Raw genomic sequence first — 21,634 nt, 5'->3', positions numbered from 1 at the left:
CAAGCTTCGAGAGTACACAACTCCTGAGAGGATAAAGAAGCACATTAAGCTGACCATGATAAAAATTCCAAACGTGAGAAATACTAATCCATAAAGAACTGGCACATGGAAAGGGAGGGAGAGGAAAGGAAGAGCTGCTCTAGACACAGAGGTTCAAGGTGGTGGTGTTCAGTCGCTAAGTCGGGTCCCACTCTTTGCGGCTCCGTGGACAGCAGCACGCCAGGCTTCCCTGTCCTCCACTGTCTCCCGGAGTCTGCTCAGATTCATGTCCGCTGAGTCAGTGATGCTAACAATCTCAGCCTCTGCCGCCCACTTCTCTCTACTTCTAGCCATGTCCTTTAAAAAGCGTTTTAAATTCTCTTCACCTTGGGTTTATCTGTTAAACTGAGTTAATATCAGTACTCCCTGCCTTAAGTAACATGTGCAGGCAGAGGAATGGGACCCCGATTTGATATTGTCCCCATTAGTATATCTATGTAAAGGGAAAGAGCAAGAAAGCTGCTGTGTCTGCAGAAAATTTGTTCCGCCATTATTTCCTGTAGGGCAGACATGTAAACATATGTAAATAAATATGTTTAAATAAACATTAGAAAATCAATGGCTACTCTTAACATTGTTATTTAAAGGGAACATTTCTGTCCTTTTTCTTTTATAATTGCTTTGAAAATTAAGGTAACTGCGGGGGAACTTGTGAATACTCTTTCTTGGTAATTTATCCTAGATATCATTTTTAGAAATATAAATTTTAAATTGTTAATGCAAGAATACAATGTCTAAATTGTTAATGTTAATTTTTTGCAAATAAAAATTGGACCAAAAAAAAAAAAAAAAAAACCCCAGAAACAAAGAAAAAAAATTGGACCATAAGTCAGAATGTGACGCACGTTGAGCTGGACCTTTTAAAATTTCTCATTTATACACGTGAGAATATTGATGAAACCTGAAAATGTGTCATCAAGCAGCATATCAGTGCTTCAGAGAGAATCAAATATCCATTGGTTACATATGGAAAGAAGATAGTCTATCCACTGGTTATGAACAGAAAGAAAAGACTTGGGACTAATAAGTACTTGTATTAACTAGCAAGTGTCTAGTTATTTGCAAAGCTATTTCATTGTATTAAAATGTAGAAAAGCTGAAACAGCATTTAAATTTCTGTTCATATGTTCTAACTGCAATCTAACTAACAGCCTCTCTCAATTTACCTATGGTGCAAATCAGCGTAAGGGAATATTGAAATAAAGTATAGCTCACTGTTCTCATTGTTCTTAACATCAATACATGGTTTTCATGGCAGTTTCCAAGTTATCATTTTTGCCAATGTTGCTCCATAGATTGCAAAGTTGGGAAATCTTCTAGAGACAAAAGAAGACCACTACAACAGACTCACTGAAGAAAATGACAAGTATCAAAGACATTTAAGCAACTTAATAAATAAGGTACAGATTTTCTTATGCACATATATTTTTTAAACTATGTCAAATATTAAAACATTAGAATTTTATGCAAAAAAGGGATCTGAGGGATGACGTAACACATTTGTCTCAATTCCATTCACTTCATCATGACTTTGTGTTATTATCCTTTTAGTTAAAAGCTAGCAAAGAACTGTATGTGTGCATATAGCCTTCTGTTGTCAGCAATTTCTTAGGCTTAGCCTCACCGCTTCACTTGGAGGGTCTTTCTAAATCTTGCCAATACAGTGTTCTGGTTTACCTTTTAAAACTGCATTGTGGACGCTGACCCTGGGTTGACACATATACTACTTGTATGGATCACAGTTGTTTCACTACAGTTGTCCATTTTTTGATACTTTTCCTGCATGGTGAACAGGCACATTTCAGTTCTATTTGTATCCATATTCGTGATTTCAAAATACAAGGAGAATGTTCTGCCAGTTGTAAAACCTTCATTCACAGGAGTCATATAATTGAACTTCAAATTGTGCAGATTCTTAAAAAGCAAAAAAATGAACAAAGCTAAGTAAATATCCTAGAATCGATCACAGAATAATTGTCTTAGCTAATGTTTCCCAAGGTTACATCTTATGAGGAAATCATCAAATGTGCTGACCAAAGGCTTGTGATATCCCACTCCCGGATTGCACAGTGAGTCCAAAAACTGCATTTTTAACTTTGTAAACATTTGCTGGTATGTCACTTTCTGACTTGCTGAGTTCATCTTTTAGACTCCTACGAAGAGGGAAATGTGCCATTTTGTAAGTCAAAAAGACCATTCTTCAATAATGTGTTTATTCTGTTTAATGTCTGGATTATTTGAACACCCAGAGTTTCCTCTTCCTTCTCAGAACTCCCTTTGACGTGGGGGTGGGTGAGTGGGGAGCGAGGTTAAGGAATTAGTGAGAAACATCCAAGAATTTTAGAAGATTATCACCACAGTGTTCAAGTAAAATAACCTTGCTATCCTTAGAATATATCCACATAAGGTTTTGAATGCACCCCAGATGAAATGTATCACATACCAAATAGACTTTCTCATTTATTCAGATTCAGCATGAAGTATTCCAAAATTAGTGTTTTTAACTCTGCAAAGTTTTTCCACTTATTTATTCTCTTTATTTCTTACATGCTCTTTCCTCCACCTTTCTCCAAATTTCATTTGTACAGTGCTTGCTGTTATTAGAGCTTAAGCAAAAGGTCTGATCTTACACCCCCTAAAATAGTGCTAACTCACTACAAGATAACTGAAAGAAAGTGTAGATAAAACACACAAAAAAACAAAAGCAAACTCATCGATACAGAGAACCTGTTGGTGGTTACCCAAGAGGAAGGGAGTGGTGAGCCGGTGAGACGGGTGAAGGGGGTGGGCTGTGTGGTGATGGATGGTGACTGGACTTCCGGTGGTAATGCTCTGTAGTAATGCATATAGGTGTAATGCCATACACCTGAGATTTATATAATAAGTCAGTTCAGTTCAGTTCAGTCGCTCAGTCGTGTCCGACTCTTTGCGACCCCATAAATTGCAGCATGCCAGGCCTCCCTGTCCATCACCAACTTAGTGACGCCATCCAGCCATCTCATCCTCTGTCATCCCCTTCTCCTCCCGCCTCCAATCCCTCCCAGCATCAGAGTCTTTTCCAATGAGTCAACTCTTCGCATGAGGTGGCCAAAGTACTGGAGTTTCAGTTTCAGCTTCAGCATCATTCCCTCCAAAGAAATCCCAGGGCTGATCTCCTTCGGAATGGACTGGTTGGATCTCCTTGCAGTCCAAGGGACTCTCAAGCGTTTTCTCCAACACCACAGTTCAAAAGCATCAATTCTTTGGCACTCAGCTTTCTTCACAGTCCAACTCTCACATCCATACATGACCACTGGAAAAACCATAGCCTTGAGTAGACGGACCTTTGTTGGCAAAGTAATGTCTCTGCTTTTTAATATGCTATCTAGGTCCAAGGAGTAAGCGTCTTTTGATTTCATGGCTGCAGCCACCATCTGCAGTGATTTTGGAGCCCAGAAAAATAGCCTGACACTGTTTCCACTGTTTCCCCATCTATTTCCCATGAAGTGATGGGACCGGATGCCATGATCTTAGTTTTCTGAATGTTGAGCTTTAAGCCAACTTTTTCACTCTCCACTTTCACTTTCATCAAGAGGCTCTTTAGTTCCTCTTCACTTTCTGCCATAAGGGTGGTGTCATCTGCATATCTGAGGTTATTGATATTTCTCCCGGCAATCTTGATTCCAGCTTGTGCTTCTTCCAGCCCAGCGTTTCTCATGATGTACTCTGCATATAAGTTAAATAAGCAGGGTGACAATATACAGCCTTGACGTACTCCTTTTCCTATTTGGAACCAGTCTATTGTTCCATGTCCAGTTCTAACTGTTGCTTCCTGCCCTGCATATAGGTTTCTCAAGAGGCAGGTCAGGTGGTCTGGTATTCCCATCTCTTTCAGAATTTTCTGCAGTTTATTGTGATCCATACAGTCAAAGGCTTTGGCATAGTCAATAAAGCAGAAATAGATGTTTTTCTGGAACTCTCTTGCTTTTTCCATGATCCAGTGGATGTTGGCAATTTGATTTCTGGTTCCTCTGCCTTTTCTAAAACGAGCTTGAACATCAGGGAGTTCACGGTTCATGTATTGCTGAAGCCTGGCTTGGAGAATTTTGAGCATTACTTTACTAGCATGTGAGATGAGTGCAATTATGCGGTAGTTTGAGCATTCTTTGGCATACCAATTTTACCTCACTAAAAAATAAAGAATGGAGAAGGAAATGGCAACCCACTCCGGTATTCTTGCCTGGGAAATCCCATGGACAGAGGAACCTGGTGGGCTACAGTCCATGGGGTCGCCAAAGAGTTGGAGACCACTTAGTGACTAAACAAACAAAACCAGTGAAGAAGTTACTGAGAAGTTACTGTAATTCAAATACACAGATCCCTTTGAACAGAACAAAAGCTTTCACAGCATTTAAACACAGAGGAAAAAAAAATTAGAATTTTTTTTTTCATGTCAATCTATGCCAAAACCAATACAGAATTGTAAAGTAAAAATTAAAAATAAATAAATAAATTAAAAAAAAATTAGAATTTATGGTTTAAGATTGTATACTTGTTTACATTGAATTTCAAATCAAAGGACTTAAAAAAAAATTTTTTTTCCATAAGGGCTGCAACACAAACAGACATATAAATATTTCTGTTTTTAAATAAAACAATTATCTTTGATGTGTAAAAAAAAATAAAGAAGACAATATAAATATAAAATAGTACCTTCAATAATATAAAGATAAAATAAAGACAAATATATAAAGAGGTGTACTTATTTCAGAAATCTTAAGATTCAATATTATTAAGACTTATTTCTCCCCAAGCTGATCTAGATTTTATTTTTATCTTTTAAATATGTTTTCTTGAAATATAGTTGGTTTACAATGTTCTGTTAATTTCTGCTGGGCAAAAAAGTGATTCAGTTATACATATATATATACACACATCTGTATATATGTGTGTATATATATATATATACACATTCTTTGCAAAGGATGCTGAAATCGTTGGCTATCCACTTGCAAACAAACAAAAAAACAAAAACACTTTGATTTATACCTTGTATCACATGCGAAAGTAACTCAAATGGATACTGCTAAGTCACTTCAGTCGTGTCCGACTCTGTATGACCCCATAGACAGCAGCCCACCAGGCTCCCCCGTCCCTGGGATTCTCCAGGCAAGAACACTGGAGTGGGTTGCCATTTCCTTCTCCAATGCATGAAAGTGAAAAGTGAAAGTGAAATCGCTCAGTCATGTCCGACTCTTAGTGACCCCATGGACTGCAGCCCACCAGGCTCCAGGGATTTTCCAGGCAAGAGTACTGGAGTGAGGTGCCATTGCCTTCTTCTAAATCAAAGAGCTAAAGTATAAAAAATTCTCAAAAGATAGGAAAAATTTCTGATGTTGGGCTGATGTTGGGTTAGGCAGTGATTTAAATATGATACTAAAAACATGATTCATAAAAGAAAATTTTGATAATCGTACTTCATCAAAATTAAAAACTTTGGCTCTTCCATGGACATTATTAAGAGAATGAAAAGACTAATGTGAAAGAATATGTGCAAGTCATATATCTGGTAAAGAACTTGTAACCAGAATACATAACGGACTCTCAAAACCCAAGAATAAGAAAGAAACCCCATAAAAATGGGCAAAGATTTGAACAGACACTTCACCAAGAAGATAGGTATACAGATGACAAGTAAGCACATTAAATGATAGTCAACATCATTAACAGGCAAATTAAACCCCAGTGCAGACCACTGCACACCTATTAGCTTGCCTGAAAACCTGACCATGCCAGGTATCGGCAAGGACATGGAGCAACTGCAATGCTCATGGCCCGCTGGTGGAAATGTAAAATGGAACAACCTCTTAAAAAATAATCTGGTGCCTTCTTTAAAAGTTCAATATACCCAATGTATGATTCAGCCAACCCACTCCTGTGTATTGATCCAAGAAGAAAGAACGCATGTGTTAACACAAAAGAGAATTTCAAGATAGCTTTATTTGTAATAGCCACAAGCTAGGAACAACCTAAATGTCCATCACATGGTGAGATGACTGACAAATTGTGACCTGGCCACACAGTGGAATTCTGTACAGCAATAAAAAGTGAATGACCTCTGGGTAGGTGCAATAGAGTGTGAACTGCAAAATAATTAGGCTCATTACACAAAATTCTAGATGGTACAAAACTATAGTGAGAGAAAGCAGATGAGTGGTCGTCCAGGATATGGGGGCAAAGAGGGCTGGGAAGGAGGGATCACTCTCCTTCTTCACCACTGGAACCTTTAAAGGGAAAAATTAATTAAATAATTTGAGTTGCTAGGAAAGCATTCCAAGTTCCCATATAGCTGTCTTCCCAGGTGGCTCGGTGGCGAAGAATCTACCGGCCAAACAGGAGAGGCAGCAGACAGTTTTGACCTCTGGGTTGGGAAAACGTGGAGGAGAGAATGGCAACCTCCTCCAGTACTCTTGCCTGTAAAATCCCATGGACAGAGGAGCTGACGGGCTACAGTCCATGGGGTCCCGAAAAGCTGGACACAACTGAAAGCCTGAGCAGACACAAGATGGGTGGGTGATGTATAGAAAGCTCGACCATCATTAAATTTATCTACTCAAATCCTCCAGTGAAGTTAGCTTAGAAAAGTCCATTTTAATCATAAACTTCAGTTGTTTCTTCTTTCAGTTTAGAAGAGAGAAATAAACAGTTGGAAGATTTAATTAGAAGGTCCAGAGAGAGAGTCAGAAAACCAAGGTAAGTTGTTTCTTTTCCTAAATGATAATGTCTTTAACTTTAGAATATATGCATAACAATGTTAAACATTTAAAAAAAACCATCTTTTTCCTTGTCTTAATTTGAGACAAACAAGATAAATTATGTATAAGTGCTTGGTATTTTGCCTAGCGTGAAATAGTTGCTCCATGTCTTTTTGTAGGACCTGAATTGCAAAGCAAGGTTCACTGCCCTCAGAGAACTTACGATCATTTCTAAGAAAAATACTATACAGATAATGAACTAAGATTTAGTTTACAATAAAACAGCTTACCCAGATCTTATGATCAGATTTTCTTCCACTGGTATGAAATCTCATCATCTGTTCTGTTATTAATAGAAGACCCTCAGCTCTCAGTATTCGATGCTACAAGGTGTATGCCCAGACCCTAAGGGGTTGATTAGGACCATCATAGGATATTAAAATGGAACTCTCTCTGGCCCAGTTCCTAAGGTGCTAATTCGACATTTACCAGTTCTCTGTTTTAACCCTCCTCCACCCCCACCCCCACTTGTTTCTGTTTTGTTTGACATTATTCTTTCTGTTTCCTGCAGACCGAGAAGTAATCCGAAGCTCCTGACCGTGGTAGGTCATACTGATGGATGATCATTATAAAGAAGGCGATATTTCCATGTCATTGTCAAATTACACAAGATTAAATAAGAGTTCCTAAAGTTGTATTTCAGTAATGTTCAGCACAGCTTACCCCTCTGCCCCAGATAAGGGCCTCTGGGCTGTGATTACAGTTGGTCCCGCAATTGGAAGCCCCTCCCTTAATTGTATTAGTTCCCTTGATGTTCCAACGATTTGAAACAAAAATGTTGATTAAAATATAGTATTAGTATTATCTGTGGAGTTTATCTGTAGGTTTTCCTCACACCTGTTTTTTGGTATGTAATCAAGAACGCAGTGTTTATGGAATAGGAGTTCTGTATGTGATCAAGAATTCCACATGTAATCAAGAGTTAGCTCTTCTGTTCCCAAATGTCTGTCCTGCAAACTTAAAAAACATTTTTTTCCTTTCATTTTTAGATGCCAGTTATTTTAGAAGGAAATAGAAATGATTTAGATTAAACAGAACTGAAGATTAACAGTTAATCATTTTTGTCAGCCTCTCCAGGAGCAGAGTCATTACTGAGTACTGTACCCAGATCAATCCACACAAATGATACATTAACATCTGTATAAGTAGTGAAACTTTACAATCCAAAAAAATGTGATTATTTTTCTTCTAGTTTCTTCCTGTGAACAATCAAATATACTCTAATATAACATAAACAAGTGAATACAGTGTCTTCTTTTCTGAATATCTGCCAATTTTCATTCTTACAGCATACCAGTCTTGTATTATTGTTGTTTAGATATTAAGTCATGTCTGACTCTTTGCAACTCCATGGACTGTAGCCTGCCAGGCTCCTCTGACCATGAAATTCTCCCAGCAAGAATACTGGAGTGGCTTGCCATTTCCTTCTCCAGGGGACCTTCTTGACCCAGGGATCAAACCCACGTTTCCAGTATTGGAAGGTAGATTCTTTACCACTGAGCCACCAGGAAAGCCTATTGCCAGGCCTTTAATAACATTATGAAATTGTTCTCTTATCTCATCCTAACTTTTTTTTCCTCTCTGGCCAGGCACACTCTCCCTACTGTCAATCAAATTTAAAAAGACTAACGCTGAAATCGTTTGGAATTAAAACCCAGGTGACAGGAGGTCTCACCCTTGTAACTTCCACCTTAACATATTTTGAGGAATTAGTTCCGAGTTTAAAAAAAATGAACCAGAGAAGCTGAATTTGTAATGTGTATTGGAAAAATGAATGTACATAACAAATATATTATCTTTTTGATAAATCCCAGAGCCAGGGTGGAGGTATAATTATTGAATGAAGATATACCTTAAATGGAGGGGAAGAAATTACCTTATCTCACTGAAATTAGCTTTGCACTTAAGTTAGGTGGGTAAGTACACGGGTGAAATATATGGAGAATCTATATCTGGCCCCAAAGGAAGTGATGAATAAGTTTTAAAAAGTATTATTATTGATATTATTTTTGTTGAGGAATTTTATAAGATATCTTATATGAATGTTGAAACAAAGTTAATTTCTCAAATTTAAGAAGTTGCAATACACTGTAAGACAAACCGTGAGAGATGCACAGGAAGTTGCAGCTATAATCATGCTTCATTTGAAAAATGTAAGCGCTGAAAGCTTGGGAAGTGATCAAGTCTTAAAAAGAGACATTATTATTAGTTCCATGGGGTTCTCTCGGGAAAGTTAAGGTGTGCTACAAGAAAGACAAATATTGTGATGGCTAACGCAGCATCTGGAATCTGTGCACACACGTGGTGAGATCTTTGGAAGGGACAGGTTAACACAGGCTGTCCACAAGCAGGGCTGTGTGCCTAAGTGCTGCACTCACCACGTCTGCTATTAGATGTTCATGACCTTTACCTCCAGGCTATCTCACAGTGAACATACCTCCTTTGGCACATGGCTCAGGGATGTAGCATCTAAGCCAGGGCTTCTCCCTATAAACATTTAGTGACTTTCAACAAACCCTGTGAACACCCTCTGTGTTAGATGCCACAGTGAAAGTGAAAGTTACTCCATCGTGTCCGACTCTTTGCGACCCCATGGGCTGTCCATGGAATTCTCCAGGCCAGAATACTGGAGTGGGTAGCCTTTCCTTTCTCCAGGGGATCTTCCCAATCCAGGAATCGAACCGGGGTCTCCGACATTGCAGGTGGATTCTTTACCAACTGAGAGATGCCAAAGGTATCATGAAAAGCCAGGCAGAGATGGCCAAGGACCGCACCATGTATGGGGGAGATGGATAATTGATTCTTTTCTGGATTGGCACATGGGTCTGACCATCTGGGATGCTCTGGAAGCATAGATGAATTGACCCTGGACTAGATGATGAGAAAACCTCAGGGTAGGTTTTACAGAAGTGATGATGCCTGAGCCTGATCCTTCTCGCTGACTCAATGTTCCCCAGGTAGACAGAAGAGGAAGCTCCTCTCATAGTACAGTGGCCTGAGGTACCCTGTGATACTTTCTGAACCACAGGTAAAATCTAAAACCTGCCTTCTTCATACAGTGGGAGATGACCATGATCATCAATAATCTCCCGTGCCATGTGAAGAAGTGTGAACCTTGTCCTTGTGAGAAGCTCTGAGCGATTTTACATGGAAGAGTAATGTGGTCGAGTATGCATTTTGAGGGACTTCCCTGGCGGTCCAGTGGTTAGGACTGCATGTTGTCACTGCCAACGGCCTGGGTTCAATCCCTAGTCGGGGAACTAAGACCCACAAGCCATGCAGCATGGCCAAAAAAAAAACCATTATGCATTTTGAATAGTGATGTATGAAGTGTAGTGATGGTGGGTGATGCTAGAACCAAAAGTACCAGATAAGATGCTACAAGAAAAATGGAGGCCAGAAACAAAAATAGTGACAGAGGAAACAAAAGGGAAGTTACGTATGCAAAGCGATTTCAAAGACGAATGAAAAGGATAGGTGATCTTTAGTTCTAAGAGTGAAACAGGGAGGCGGTTAGGACGTCCTTGCTGGGTGAAAGAACACAGAAGTCTTTGCTTGCACATAATAAATGTCACTTTTTTTTTTTTGCTTGATAGTTTTTCACTTATTAGGTCTACAGTTGAACTTAGATTGCAAATTTGTGAAGGAAAGATGTCACTTGTAATAATACAACAAATGCCACAGATATTTTCTGAGTTACCACCAATGTCAGGCTGTTCTATATCATTGACTAAAGGTACAAAAATCCCTGGTCCCAACATGTGACAGACAGGCGACGTAATAAACTGTGTATTGTGTTAGAAGACAAAAGAAGCTATTAAAAAAAAAAAGGAGAGAGAACAGAGAAAAGAAACTGAGAGTGAAAGGGAAGGGCTGGGGGTTGTAATTTTAAGCTGGGAGTGAGGGTGAGCCTCACTGAGGACGTGGTCCTTGAGCTAAGGCTTAAGACCAGGAGAAAGTGCTTTAGCTACTCTGCTACCTGGGGGAACACCCAGAACAAAAACCAGGGTTTAACAGACAGCATCTAATGATGCTGAGGGAAATCTTAAGAAATCAAAGAAAAAGAAAGCTCTGCTCATAACCTAATTCCAAGGAAGTAAAATAACAGAAGAGAAGAATCCACGGTGAGTTTGCCTGAGCTGCAAGAATGGGAATAACCAGGGTGCGGTATATTTCTGGAAAACACAGATCTTCAAGGAGGCAGATGAGGAAGCAAGAGAGAGAAAACACAGAGGTGTGGGGATCCCGCGAGAGGGAGGGCTCTGGGTCGGTACCCAGGGAACGCTGCTCATTACAGGGAGAGGGAAATGGCAACAGTGCAGAATTCATGGGTACCCAGATCAGGGCTAGGATTTTACTTCAGTGAGTCATAGGCTACTGCTTTTTATTTTTGCGCCAGTTGGACAGTCACACAGATCTCTCTGTTTTCTGTTTGTATGATCTGATTTTCACATCAATCCCACCCCAAGAAAGCACACTTTGTCCCTGTTGCACCTTTAGTGGCTGTCTAAAATTCCAGTCCCAAATAAAAGTCTATCAGTAACCATTTAATAATAAAACTAGAGTCAAAGTCCCAGTTTAAGCCTAAACTGCATTATCCTCATATGTTCAGCCTCTGGAGAAACACATCCTGAGAACTGGAGCCACAGACCAGTTCAAAAGCATCAATTCTTTGGCACTTGGCTTTCTTTCACATCCATACATACTCAATTCTCACATCCACACATGAAGACTGGAAAAACCAGAGCTTTGACTAGATGGACCTCTGTTGGCAAAGTTAATGTCTCTGCTTTTTGGTATGCCATCTAGGTTGGTCATAGCTTTTCTTCCAAGAGCAAGCATGTTTTAATTTCATGGCTGCAGTCACCATCTGCAGTGATTTTCGGGCCCAAGAAAATAAAGCCTGTCACTGTTTCCATTGTTTCCCCATCTATTTATCATGAAGTGATGGGACTGGATGCCATGATTTTAGTTTTTTGAATGTTTAGTTTTAATCTAGCTTTTTTACTCTCCTCTTTCACTTTCATCAAGAAGCTCTTTAATTCCTCTTTGCTTTCTGCCATAAGGGTGGTATCATCTGCATATCTGAGATTATTGATATTTCTCCCAACAATCTTGATTCCAGCTTGTGCTTCATCTAGCCTGACATTTCCAATGACGTACTCTGCATATAAGTTAAATAAGCAGAGTGACAGTGTACAGCCTTGAGGAACTCCTTTCCCAATTTGGAATCAGTCCATTGTTTCAAGTTTGCTTCTAACTGTTGCTTCCTCACCTGCATACAGGTTTCTCAGGAGGCAGGTAAGGTGGCCTCGTATTCCCATCTCTAAGAATTCTACACAGTTTGTTGTGATCCACACAGTCAAGGGCTTTGGCATGGTCAATAAAGCAGAAATAGATGTTTTTCTGAAATTCTCTTTTTTTTTCTATGACCCAGCAGATGTTGGCAACTTGATCTCTGGTTCCTCTGCCTTTTCTAAATCCAGCTTGAACATCTGGAAGTTCTCGGTTCACGTACTATTGAGGCCTGGCTTGGAGAATTTTGAGCATTGCTTTGCTAGTGTGTGATATGAGTGCAATTGTGTGGTAGTTTGAACATTCTTTGGCATTGCCTTTCTTTGGGATTAGAATGAAAATTGATCTTTTCCAATCCTGTGTCCACTGCTGGAATCAGACTGCCAGGTTCAAATCTCAGCATCTGCCACTAGACTAGCTTTTAAGCCTTAGGGAAGTTCCTAAGCTTAATGTGTCTCAGTTAACAATACCCAGCTTATAAATATTTTCAGTGATTGAATGACAGGGATTGGCAACAGTGAGCACACCAAGGGTTAGCTTGTTTCATCATCCCTGTGACTTCTCCGGAAGGTCTTGTCCACTGATACCTGGAGTTCACATTGTTTGACTGCATGACATACTGGATGGCTGGCAGCAACTCAAAGTCCACACAAGAAGAGACGCAAAGAGTACAGCCACTGCCGCCTGCATATGTATTTCCTAAACGCTTGCTCTATGGTAGGGAGTGTACTAGGTGACTTCTAGCACTGGACTGTCAGGTAAGAATTTAAGAACTGTCACTGTTTAACTGTGGACAAGGGTGTCTGCAAGGGTGGGAGGTGTGCAGAAACAAGATTTTCCAATGTGCATTTTTTTATGCTTTGTATTTTTTTTTAACAATTATATATTCCAAAGCATATTCTTGCTTTTCAGTGCCACACACAGGCAGTTCAGTCAGTCAGTCAATTCAGTCACTCAGTCGTGTCCAACTCTTTGCGACCCCATGAACCACAGCACGCCAGGCCTCCCTGTCCATCACCAACTCCCAGAGTTTACCCAAACTCATGTCCATTGAGTCTGTGATGCCATCCAACCATCTCATCCTCTGCTGTCCCGTCTCCTCCTGCCCTCAATCTTTCCCAGCATCAGAGTCTTTTCTAATGAGTCAGCTCTTTGGATCAGGTGGCCAAAGTATTGAAGTTTCAGCTTTAGCATCAGTCCTTCCAGTGAACATCCAGGATTGATCTCCTTTAGGATGGACTTGTTGGATCTCCTTGCAGTCCAAGGGACTCTCAAGAGTCTTCTCCAACACCACAGTTCAAAAGCATCAATTCTTTGGCACTCAGCTTTCTTTATAGTCCAACTCTCACATCCATACATGACCACAGGAAAAACCATAGCCTTGACTAGACAGACCTCTGTTGACAAAGTAATGTCTCTGCTTTTTAATATGTTGTCTAGGTTGGCCATAACTTTGCTTCCAAGGAGCAAGCGTCTTTTAATTTCATGGCTGCAGTCACCATCTGCAGTAATTTTGGAGCCCCCAAAAATAAAGTCAGCCACTGTTTCCCCATCTATTTGACGGGACCAGATGCCACGATCTTAGTTTTCTGAATGTTGAGCTTTAAGCCAACTTTTTCACTCTCTTTCACTTTCATCAAGAGGCTTTTTAGTTCCTCTTCACTTTCTGCCGTTAGGGTGGTGTCATCTGCATATCTGAGGTTATTGATATTTCTCCCGGCAATCTTGATTCCAGCTTGTGCTTCTTCCAGCCCAGCGTTTCTCATGATGTACTCTGCATATAAGTTAATTAAGCAGGGTGACAATATACAGCCTTGACGTACTCCTTTTCCTATTTGGAATCAGTCTGTTGTTCCATGTCCAGTTCTAACTGTTGCTTGCTGACCTGCATATAGGTTTCTCAAGAGGCAGGTCAGGTGGTCTGGTATTCCCATCTCTTTCAGAATTTTCCACAGTTTATTGTGATCCACACAGTCAAAGGCTTTGGCATAGTCTGTAAAACAGGCAGTTCACGTTCCTTATATTAAACGGCATTACTCTTCAATTGCACAAAGACTTCCAAGCTGATCGTCAGTCAAATAAAGAAACCGTTAAGTGGGAGAAACGGATGGAAGAGCGCGGTGAGCGGCAAAAGCGCAGGTCGCCGACAGCCCTTGGCCGTGATGGGAGGCGCACTCTCGCGGGATTCTCGGAGATCTCGCGGGAATCTCGGAGGGCCTAGAAACCTGTCACGTGACTCCCGGGGCCGCCTGCGCTCCCCCACCGCTCGGACCGAGCAGCCACGTCGGGAAGGGGCGTGGCGAGGGCCACGCGTGGTGCGTGCCCCGCCCCTCTCACGTAGGAGGGGCGTGACGAGGGCCGTGCGCGGTGCGTGTCCCGCCCCTCCCGCGGAGCCCGGATGAAGAGTAACGCCATTCGTGCCGGAGCAGCCGGGAGTTCTCGCGGTCGGGCCCTGGACGCCGGAGCGGCCGCGCCATGAGGTCCCTTCGCCGCCTGCTGCTGCTTCTCCTGCTGGTTTTCCCCGCCACTCTCCTGCTCCGAGGCAGCCCAGGAGGTGAGGCTGGGCCGTGGGTCGAGGGGCTCGGCCTGGTGGGCGGGAGCCGCCGTGGGACCAGGCAGGCGTGAGGCCGGAGGCTGCCGCGGCGCCCCCCGGGTCGGGGTACCCCCGGGGCTGGGGTCTCCTAGTCGGCCTCGCTCGGCGGCTCCTGGGCCCCAACCCCGCCTCCGGCGCGCAGTGCGGCCCGGCGCGCCAGGCCCCCGCCGGGGTCCGGTCCGGGCACGGAGGGGTCGGGGGCCTCGGGAGGCTCGGGCGCGCCGGGAGGCCCCGAGGGGCGGGGGCGGCGGGGGCGGCGGGCGGGCGGGCCGGAGCGCTCCGGGGCCGCTGAGCGCCCTCGGCTGCCGCTCCGCCCTCTGCCCTGCCCTACCCTCGGCGCTGAGCTGACGTGTCCCTGGCTTCCAGGCCCGGCGTTCTCCATTCATTTGCCGAAACCCGGGTGTTTGCGGGCCCAGCCTCCCGTCCTAGCCTCGTGTATCAGCGCAGCTGTCTGCGTCCCCTGGTGTCTTGGTTTCACCAACCCCCCCGTGCTCGTCTGCCAGTGCAGCCCTGCGCCCAGGCGGGCTGAGGAATCCTTGGGCCTGTCCATTACTCCAGCCCTTCTTTTGCTCTTCTTTTTTTGGTAACTTTTTTTGTTTCGTGGATGCATTGCCTAGTCCTGAAAAAAATGTAGTCTGTTTCATTATTTAGGTGTAATCCCCACAGTTTATCTGGTGTGACAGTGGATAACAGGATGATAAAAATGTGGAGACTTGGCTTCTTCCCCTGATTCTGTCTTGAACTGCAGTTTTCTCCATGGAATTTAGTCTGATCGTATGATCGCTAGAATTGCTTTTATTCTGTAAGTTTAAGCAAGCTGTGTGGCAAAATGAATGATAGTGACAGCCCTCCATGTGTTCTTTTTGCAAAGAAAAGTGAACTGACTGATTTCTGTTTAATGGATAGAAAACCAAGTGGAGAGTTAACCACAATTGTTAAGTTATTTGCATATTTCAGTAGGAATGCTTTTCCTTTAGGAATCGCTCTCCTGGTGGTTCTTTTTATTTTCTTTAGGAAAATTTGGTGATGGTATTTGTCTAGAATCTGGACTATATTTTTTCTGGCTTTAGAACATTTTCTTAAGAAACATCAATATCTGACTGGGTATCTTTGATTTTTTTTTTTTTTTTTTGGTGCCTTAGGGTCTGTCTTTCAAAAGATGTTTTCTCTCAATTTTTCCAATAGAAAAGTGTTAGATTTTTTTTAAGGCACAAAATTGTTACTGGTTAGCATAAGAATGTTTAATAAATGTTGAGTGAAAGCCATTGTATTTATTGAGAAGTCTTGAAATTTAAGTACAACTTTATTATGTCAGACGTAGATAGTCTTCCTACTAGTTTTATTGTAAATTATGAATGCACTGTTTCGGTTTGTTCAACAAGCAGTAGAAGCTGACTTTGAGTTCATGAAGTTGTGTTAACATTTGACTTAAATCTTCACTGCGGTAAGAACTCAGGGAGGTGGAAAAGGCTTGAAATGCAGAGTCCTTAGTATTTACTCTTTCTTCTTGGTTTTACAGCGTGTACACATGCTTCCTTTCTCTTTTTCTCCCCCCTATACTGAATTGCCACATCATCATTCTTTCTGAGAAGTGTTGGAAGAGTGTCTGAAACTTTGAAATTTCTTCTGAGGGCCTTGCCTGAAAGAGATTTAATGTGACATGTATTTTTGCCTATAAACTTAGCATTTATAATTTTTTGGCATTACAGTTATGCTTAATTTTCACTATGACTTTTAAGTGTAGGGATTATAAGAAGTATCTTAAAACATGTTTGAAGCTGTATGCAGAAATAAATTCATGCTTTCTCAGCTCTCAACTCTGAAATTACCAATATAGTTTTTACTAAATCAAATGTGTTTTATGAGAGCTAGTTTTTACCATAGATGTCATACAGATGTTTGTTCCTTGGAGTTAGATGCTGTGAAGTGTTAAGAGTATTGAGCTGTTGTGAACCTTAATAAACAATTTCTTGCCTAGATATTTAGATTGCTATTTTCCTTTAGGCCTGGATTTTTTTTTTTTTTTTGGTTTGTTTTATATGGTTAATGATGGATTAAATTGTAGAGGTTTTTAGTTTTAAAACAAACTTACTTTGTTACTTTTAATATGTTTAATAAAATTGCCTGAATTTATTTATTTGGCCTTTACGGCATCTGTAGTTTTAGCAGTTCATTTTTCTAGCTGCTTTTTAAAGTTAAACAGCATTTCCCACTAAAATTAATGTGCAGTTGGTAAGACTAGCAGTTAGATAAGATCATCTGAATGTTCTGAGATGTGTTGGAATTTGGCATCGCTTGAGTGGACTGGGAGATTGAGTTATTCTGAGGGAAAATTTTTGTTGCCTTTAGAAAAGGAAAAGTTGGTATTCCAGAGTAAAGGCTAACTGCTTGTTTCGTGTTTTACTGTTCGGCTCATTGGCAGTGGCTCAGGATCTTACAGAAGATGAAGAAACAGTGGAAGATTCTGTAATTGAAGATGAAGACGACGAAGCAGAGGTGGAAGAAGATGAGCCGACAGATTTGGTTAGTGCTGCGCTCGATTTATTACATGTATATAATGTGTTTAGAATTTGTCCTTCCTATAGACAAATATGGTGTTAAACTGTTTGCCTTTAGAGGTTTGTGACTGGGATCAGAGTGGATTGAAGTTGGGAGAATGAGGCCAGTCACTGAGGATAATTCCTTAGTATTTTTTGGCAGAAGGAAGGAGACGTGAAACAGAACAGTCCAAGATGACATGGACAGGAGTCTTGAAGGCAGCAGAGTAGGACCGCTGGCCCAGTTGGTGGGTTTGGGACATACCACGCTTAACTTTCCCACCCTGGGCAACTTACCTCTCTGGGTCTTACTTTCCTCTCCTCTCCTTCCTCCCTCAGTAAGCAGTGTGTCTGTGAGTTCCTACAGTGTGCCAGGCGCTGTTCTGGATTCCCTGGGTGAATAAGCCAGATAGCCTCTCTGTTCTCGGGGTCTTTATGTTCTTGGACAGTGTGTATGCGTTTTGCTGCCAGGGGGTGAGGCGCAGACAAAATACGATGTGTAAGCTATGTTCCATGAAGATTCCTCATAGAGAGAGGGCTTAGGAAAGATGGAGAAGTTGTCCGATTTTGAAGCTTTTACTATATAATTACAGTATGACAGCAGACATATTGAGCTACAAGTAGGATCGTTGTGGCATGCTCAGAGCTGAAAACTGGGGGCGACAGCCCATGGGGCTACAGAGTCAGGCATGACTCAGAAACTCACACTTTCACTCCACTCTAGCTTATTTTCTCTCCCAGACTACCATAATTTATCCTAGGGAGAATCCTTTAACCACTCTCAAACTCCAAAATCAGTTTCTCTTTGAAGTCTTCGCAACAATGTGGTCTTTGGTGAAGGCCATCAGTGTGAACTCTGTCAAATAGAACCTGAGTTCTTCTGAATATATTACTAAGCATCTTGTCTGCGTCTTTCCTTTCAGAGAGTTGTTTTTACTCCTCTGGGGGGCCCCTCCCCCTTCTCCCTGTCTGGTCCTGTGGGGCCTTGCTTATTACCATCTTTCTTCCTGTGGCCTCAAGCGCTGATTTTTCTTGGTGACTTATTTCTGTTAGGGTCCAGGCGTGCCCACACCCCTCCACTTGGTGCTCACCTTCAGTTGGTACAGGTTTCCCTTTTCCCAGCACAGCTGTTAGAAGAGTGCTTTGTGCAGCTGTCTCTTCTGCTCATTTCCCCTTCGTTCTCACAGTGCTCGGTCAGCTCCCACGAACCTCGTGAACCCTTCTTGCTGCGGTGCCAGTGGCCTGATGGCCGGGCTCCTGGCCTGGTCTCTGCCCTGAGCCTGTCCCGAGCGCCCGTCCTTGCTGGCCTCGTGGCCCTTCCGGGTTTTCTCGGTGCTGCTGCCGCTGCCTCCTCACTCCTTAATGCTGATGACCCCGTGGTCAGGTCGTAGGGTGATTTCTCTCGCTTCTCAAGTGTCTGCTTTTCCCTGCATTTGACAGTTTCTGGTTCCTGCTTTCTCTTAAGCATATGAGGTGGGTGTGGAAAATTTTAAAATGTAAGATAGTTTTTGCTCTGTTGACCTTTTTAAAACAATGTTATTGCAATATAATTTACACATCATGATACTTTCTCATTTTAAGCATACGATTCAGTGATTAGTAAATATTCTGAGTTGTGCAAATTTAATTGAATTTTAGGACATCTCCACCTCATTATGGGGCTTCCCTGGTGGCTCAGAGGGTAAAGTGTCTCGCCTCCTGCGCTTGCAGCTGCATACTCATGGGGGAGACCTCGTGGTTCCCAAAGCGGAAAGGACTTGATGTCTGAGTCCTCAGACCGGCCCCTCCTTTCCCCTTTGTTGGGGAGGGAATTGAAGACTGTGTTTGAGACTTCTTCTTTTCTTGGAAAGTAGTATTCCTGGCGTTTAAGGGGAAAAATTAATACTGTCCATTTTAACTAGAAATTATATGTCCTTTTGAAAAATATGGTTTTCAAAGTTTTAGATTTTATAGAAAACTTACCCACTTGGGCTCTAGAACCTTGCAGTTCAGAGTGTAACCTAAATACCAGCTTCATGGGCATTTGCTGGATCCCTGTTAGAAATACAGACTCTCAGGCTTCACTGTCAGTTACAGTTGCAGAATCCCCGGGGGATCTATATGCACGTAACTGTTCATTCCACTACTGATGTCAGCACAGCCTTGGAGATGCAGTATATACTAATCTATTGTCCCAAATCCAGTGAAGCCACTGTTCTTAAATGATGCTGTGCTTTTCCCCGTAGTAATCCGTTTCCAACATTTCTTTTAGGCTGAAGATAAAGAGGAAGATGATGCATCAGGTGAACCTGAAGCTTCACCAAGTGCCGATACGACCATCCTGTTTGTGAAAGGAGAAGGTGAGCAGGGAATGTGGTTGTAATTCAGATTCAGGAGTTTTTTAAATGACAAGCTCACTTTTGGGGGCAGCATTAATAATGATAAAGATCTTTATTTCTGCAAATATAGTGCAGACACATTTTGGGGAAAAAAAACTACGTATATATGTATGAATACCCATATCTGTAAAGTACCATTTCTGGCTTTGAAACTAAGTGAAGTCGCTCAGTCGTGTCTGACTCTTTGCGACCCCATGGACTGCAGCTTACCAGGCTCCTCCGTCCATGGGATTCTCTAGGCAAGAATACTGGAGTGGGTTGCCTTTTCCTTCTCTAGGGAATCTTCCTGACCAAGGATCGAACCCAGGTCTCCCACATTGCAGGCAGATACTTTAACCTCTGAGCCACCAGGGAAGGGGAAAATAAATACTATACATTTTAACTAGAAATTAAATGTCCCTTTGAAAGATACTGTCTTTAAACTTTATCCAAACTGCCACAGTAAAATTAACATTCATATTTTGAGTGTAAATACTAGTGAAATACTCAATCTTTTTTTTATTAAAGCCTGTGTTGCATTAGAAGAAAATAAACGGCTAACATTTATTGAGAGCCGATGTTTTGAGTATTTTGTGTGTGTTACTGAATCCTAACAGGAACCCCGAGAGAAGAGTTGTTGAACTGATTCAGAGATCACTGCTTGCTCGAGGTCACTCTCTCAGTAAACAGGCTGTGAAGATGGTTTAGACTCAGGTCCCTCTGGCCCCAGAACCTGTGCTTCAGTGGATGAGTAGCTCTGTAGATGATTATTGAATACTTATTATTGGAGATTATTCATTTGAGGGGCTTTCTCAAGCTCTCTTGTTTTATTCCCGTGTACATTCCAGCTCTATGTCTACAGTAAATGTGATTTGATTGAGAGGTTTTTGTTTTCCTAGTTTCATTTTTGTAGCTGCCTCCGTGGGTCTTAACCTTCAGATCTGCATTCTGAGTAACTGCCTAAAGTAGATAAGGGTTTTTTTTTTTTTAACGTTACAGTTTGCAGGTGAATCTCAGGCATCCCCTCCCTGTCGCTCTCCTGCCCACTGTTTGCACAGCCAGCAGAGCCTGAGTGGCACCGCTGGTGAGCTCTGCACTGTGCGCAGCCGCCCTGGGGCCCCTGACTGCTGCAGCCCAGTGCCCGCTGCTCCTGGTGGGTTGGCAGCGACCGGGGCTCCAGTCCAGGTGCTCAGTTGAGCTCTTCAGTCGGAGCACTGGCATGTCGACGAGGGTTTCGGCTTACACACAGTCTCTAGCCAGCAGCTGGAGCATGGCTGGAATGTTTTCCTGAAACAGGTTCCGAAACCAAGTCCATGCACAGCAGGAACGGGCCTCAGAATCCATTTGTAATGCCTGCGTCTTTTGCGCCCTTTAAATGTTTTCTAACCTTCCTGTCTCTTTTTTTTGTTTCGTAGATTTTCCAGCAAATAACATTGTGAAGTTCCTGGTAGGCTTTACAAACAAGGGCACAGAAGACTTTATTGTCGAGTCTCTCGATGCCTCATTCCGTTACCCTCAGGACTACCAGTTTTATATCCAGAATTTCACTGCTCTTCCTCTGAACACGGTCGTGCCGCCCCAGAGACAGGCAACCTTTGAGTACTCCTTCATCCCCGCAGAGCCCATGGGGGGCCGGCCCTTTGGTCTGGTCATCAACCTGAACTACAAGGATTTGAACGTAAGGCCCTCCTTAAGTTAGGGGCGCGTGAGGACAGTTGACGTCTAAGTACTATTGTGTTTATTCATTCGAGTGCCTGTTTGGTGGTTGAAGTTGATGGGCAGCGGGCAGGCAAAGGTTGATTACACACCTCTGTCTTCGAGTCTGTAATGCAGTGGGCCAGAGGAGTGTAAACATCACGGCGTGACAAGTGCTGCGTCCTGGAGACGAGTGAGGGCTAGGAAAATTCTAGAAAAGAGTGGAATCCACTGCCTCTTCAGGTGTTCATACGTATTAAGTAACCTTTGTGCTTTTTGTCGCTTGCATTTTGCCCATTTTACTACTACTATGTGTAAGATTTA

General features: G+C 42.2%; 2 protein-coding genes across 5 annotated transcripts in view; both read left to right on the top strand.

Moving 5' to 3' along the window:
• The window catches only part of CAGE1 (cancer antigen 1), a 38,771-nt gene extending 30,772 nt beyond the window's left edge, over positions 1-7,999 (top strand). The window contains exons 9-13 of the mRNA XM_040249404.1: positions 1,335-1,439; positions 2,038-2,108; positions 6,703-6,771; positions 7,345-7,375; positions 7,823-7,999. Coding sequence (XP_040105338.1) covers positions 1,335-1,439; positions 2,038-2,108; positions 6,703-6,771; positions 7,345-7,375; positions 7,823-7,864 — 318 coding nt within the window. The 3' untranslated portion in view covers positions 7,865-7,999. The remainder of the gene's footprint in view (positions 1-1,334; positions 1,440-2,037; positions 2,109-6,702; positions 6,772-7,344; positions 7,376-7,822) is intronic.
• A 6,509-nt stretch (positions 8,000-14,508) lies between these two features.
• Positions 14,509-21,634, top strand: part of SSR1 (signal sequence receptor subunit 1) — a 28,166-nt gene continuing 21,040 nt past the window's right edge. For 2 of the 4 annotated variants that reach the window (XM_040249398.1, XM_040249401.1), the window contains exons 1-4: positions 14,509-14,681; positions 17,131-17,244; positions 19,510-19,597; positions 21,031-21,293. In XM_040249398.1, coding sequence (XP_040105332.1) covers positions 14,604-14,681; positions 17,131-17,244; positions 19,510-19,597; positions 21,031-21,293 — 543 coding nt within the window. In that variant the 5' untranslated portion in view covers positions 14,509-14,603. The remainder of the gene's footprint in view (positions 14,682-17,130; positions 17,245-19,509; positions 19,598-21,030; positions 21,294-21,634) is intronic. The other 2 variants (XM_040249399.1, XM_040249400.1) reach the window with 2 other exon arrangements.

This window comes from Oryx dammah, unplaced genomic scaffold (genome assembly GCF_014754425.2).
Source record: "Oryx dammah isolate SB20612 unplaced genomic scaffold, SCBI_Odam_1.1 HiC_scaffold_11, whole genome shotgun sequence".
NCBI lineage: Eukaryota > Metazoa > Chordata > Mammalia > Artiodactyla > Bovidae > Oryx > Oryx dammah.
This window is presented reverse-complemented; position numbering and strand designations above follow the sequence as displayed.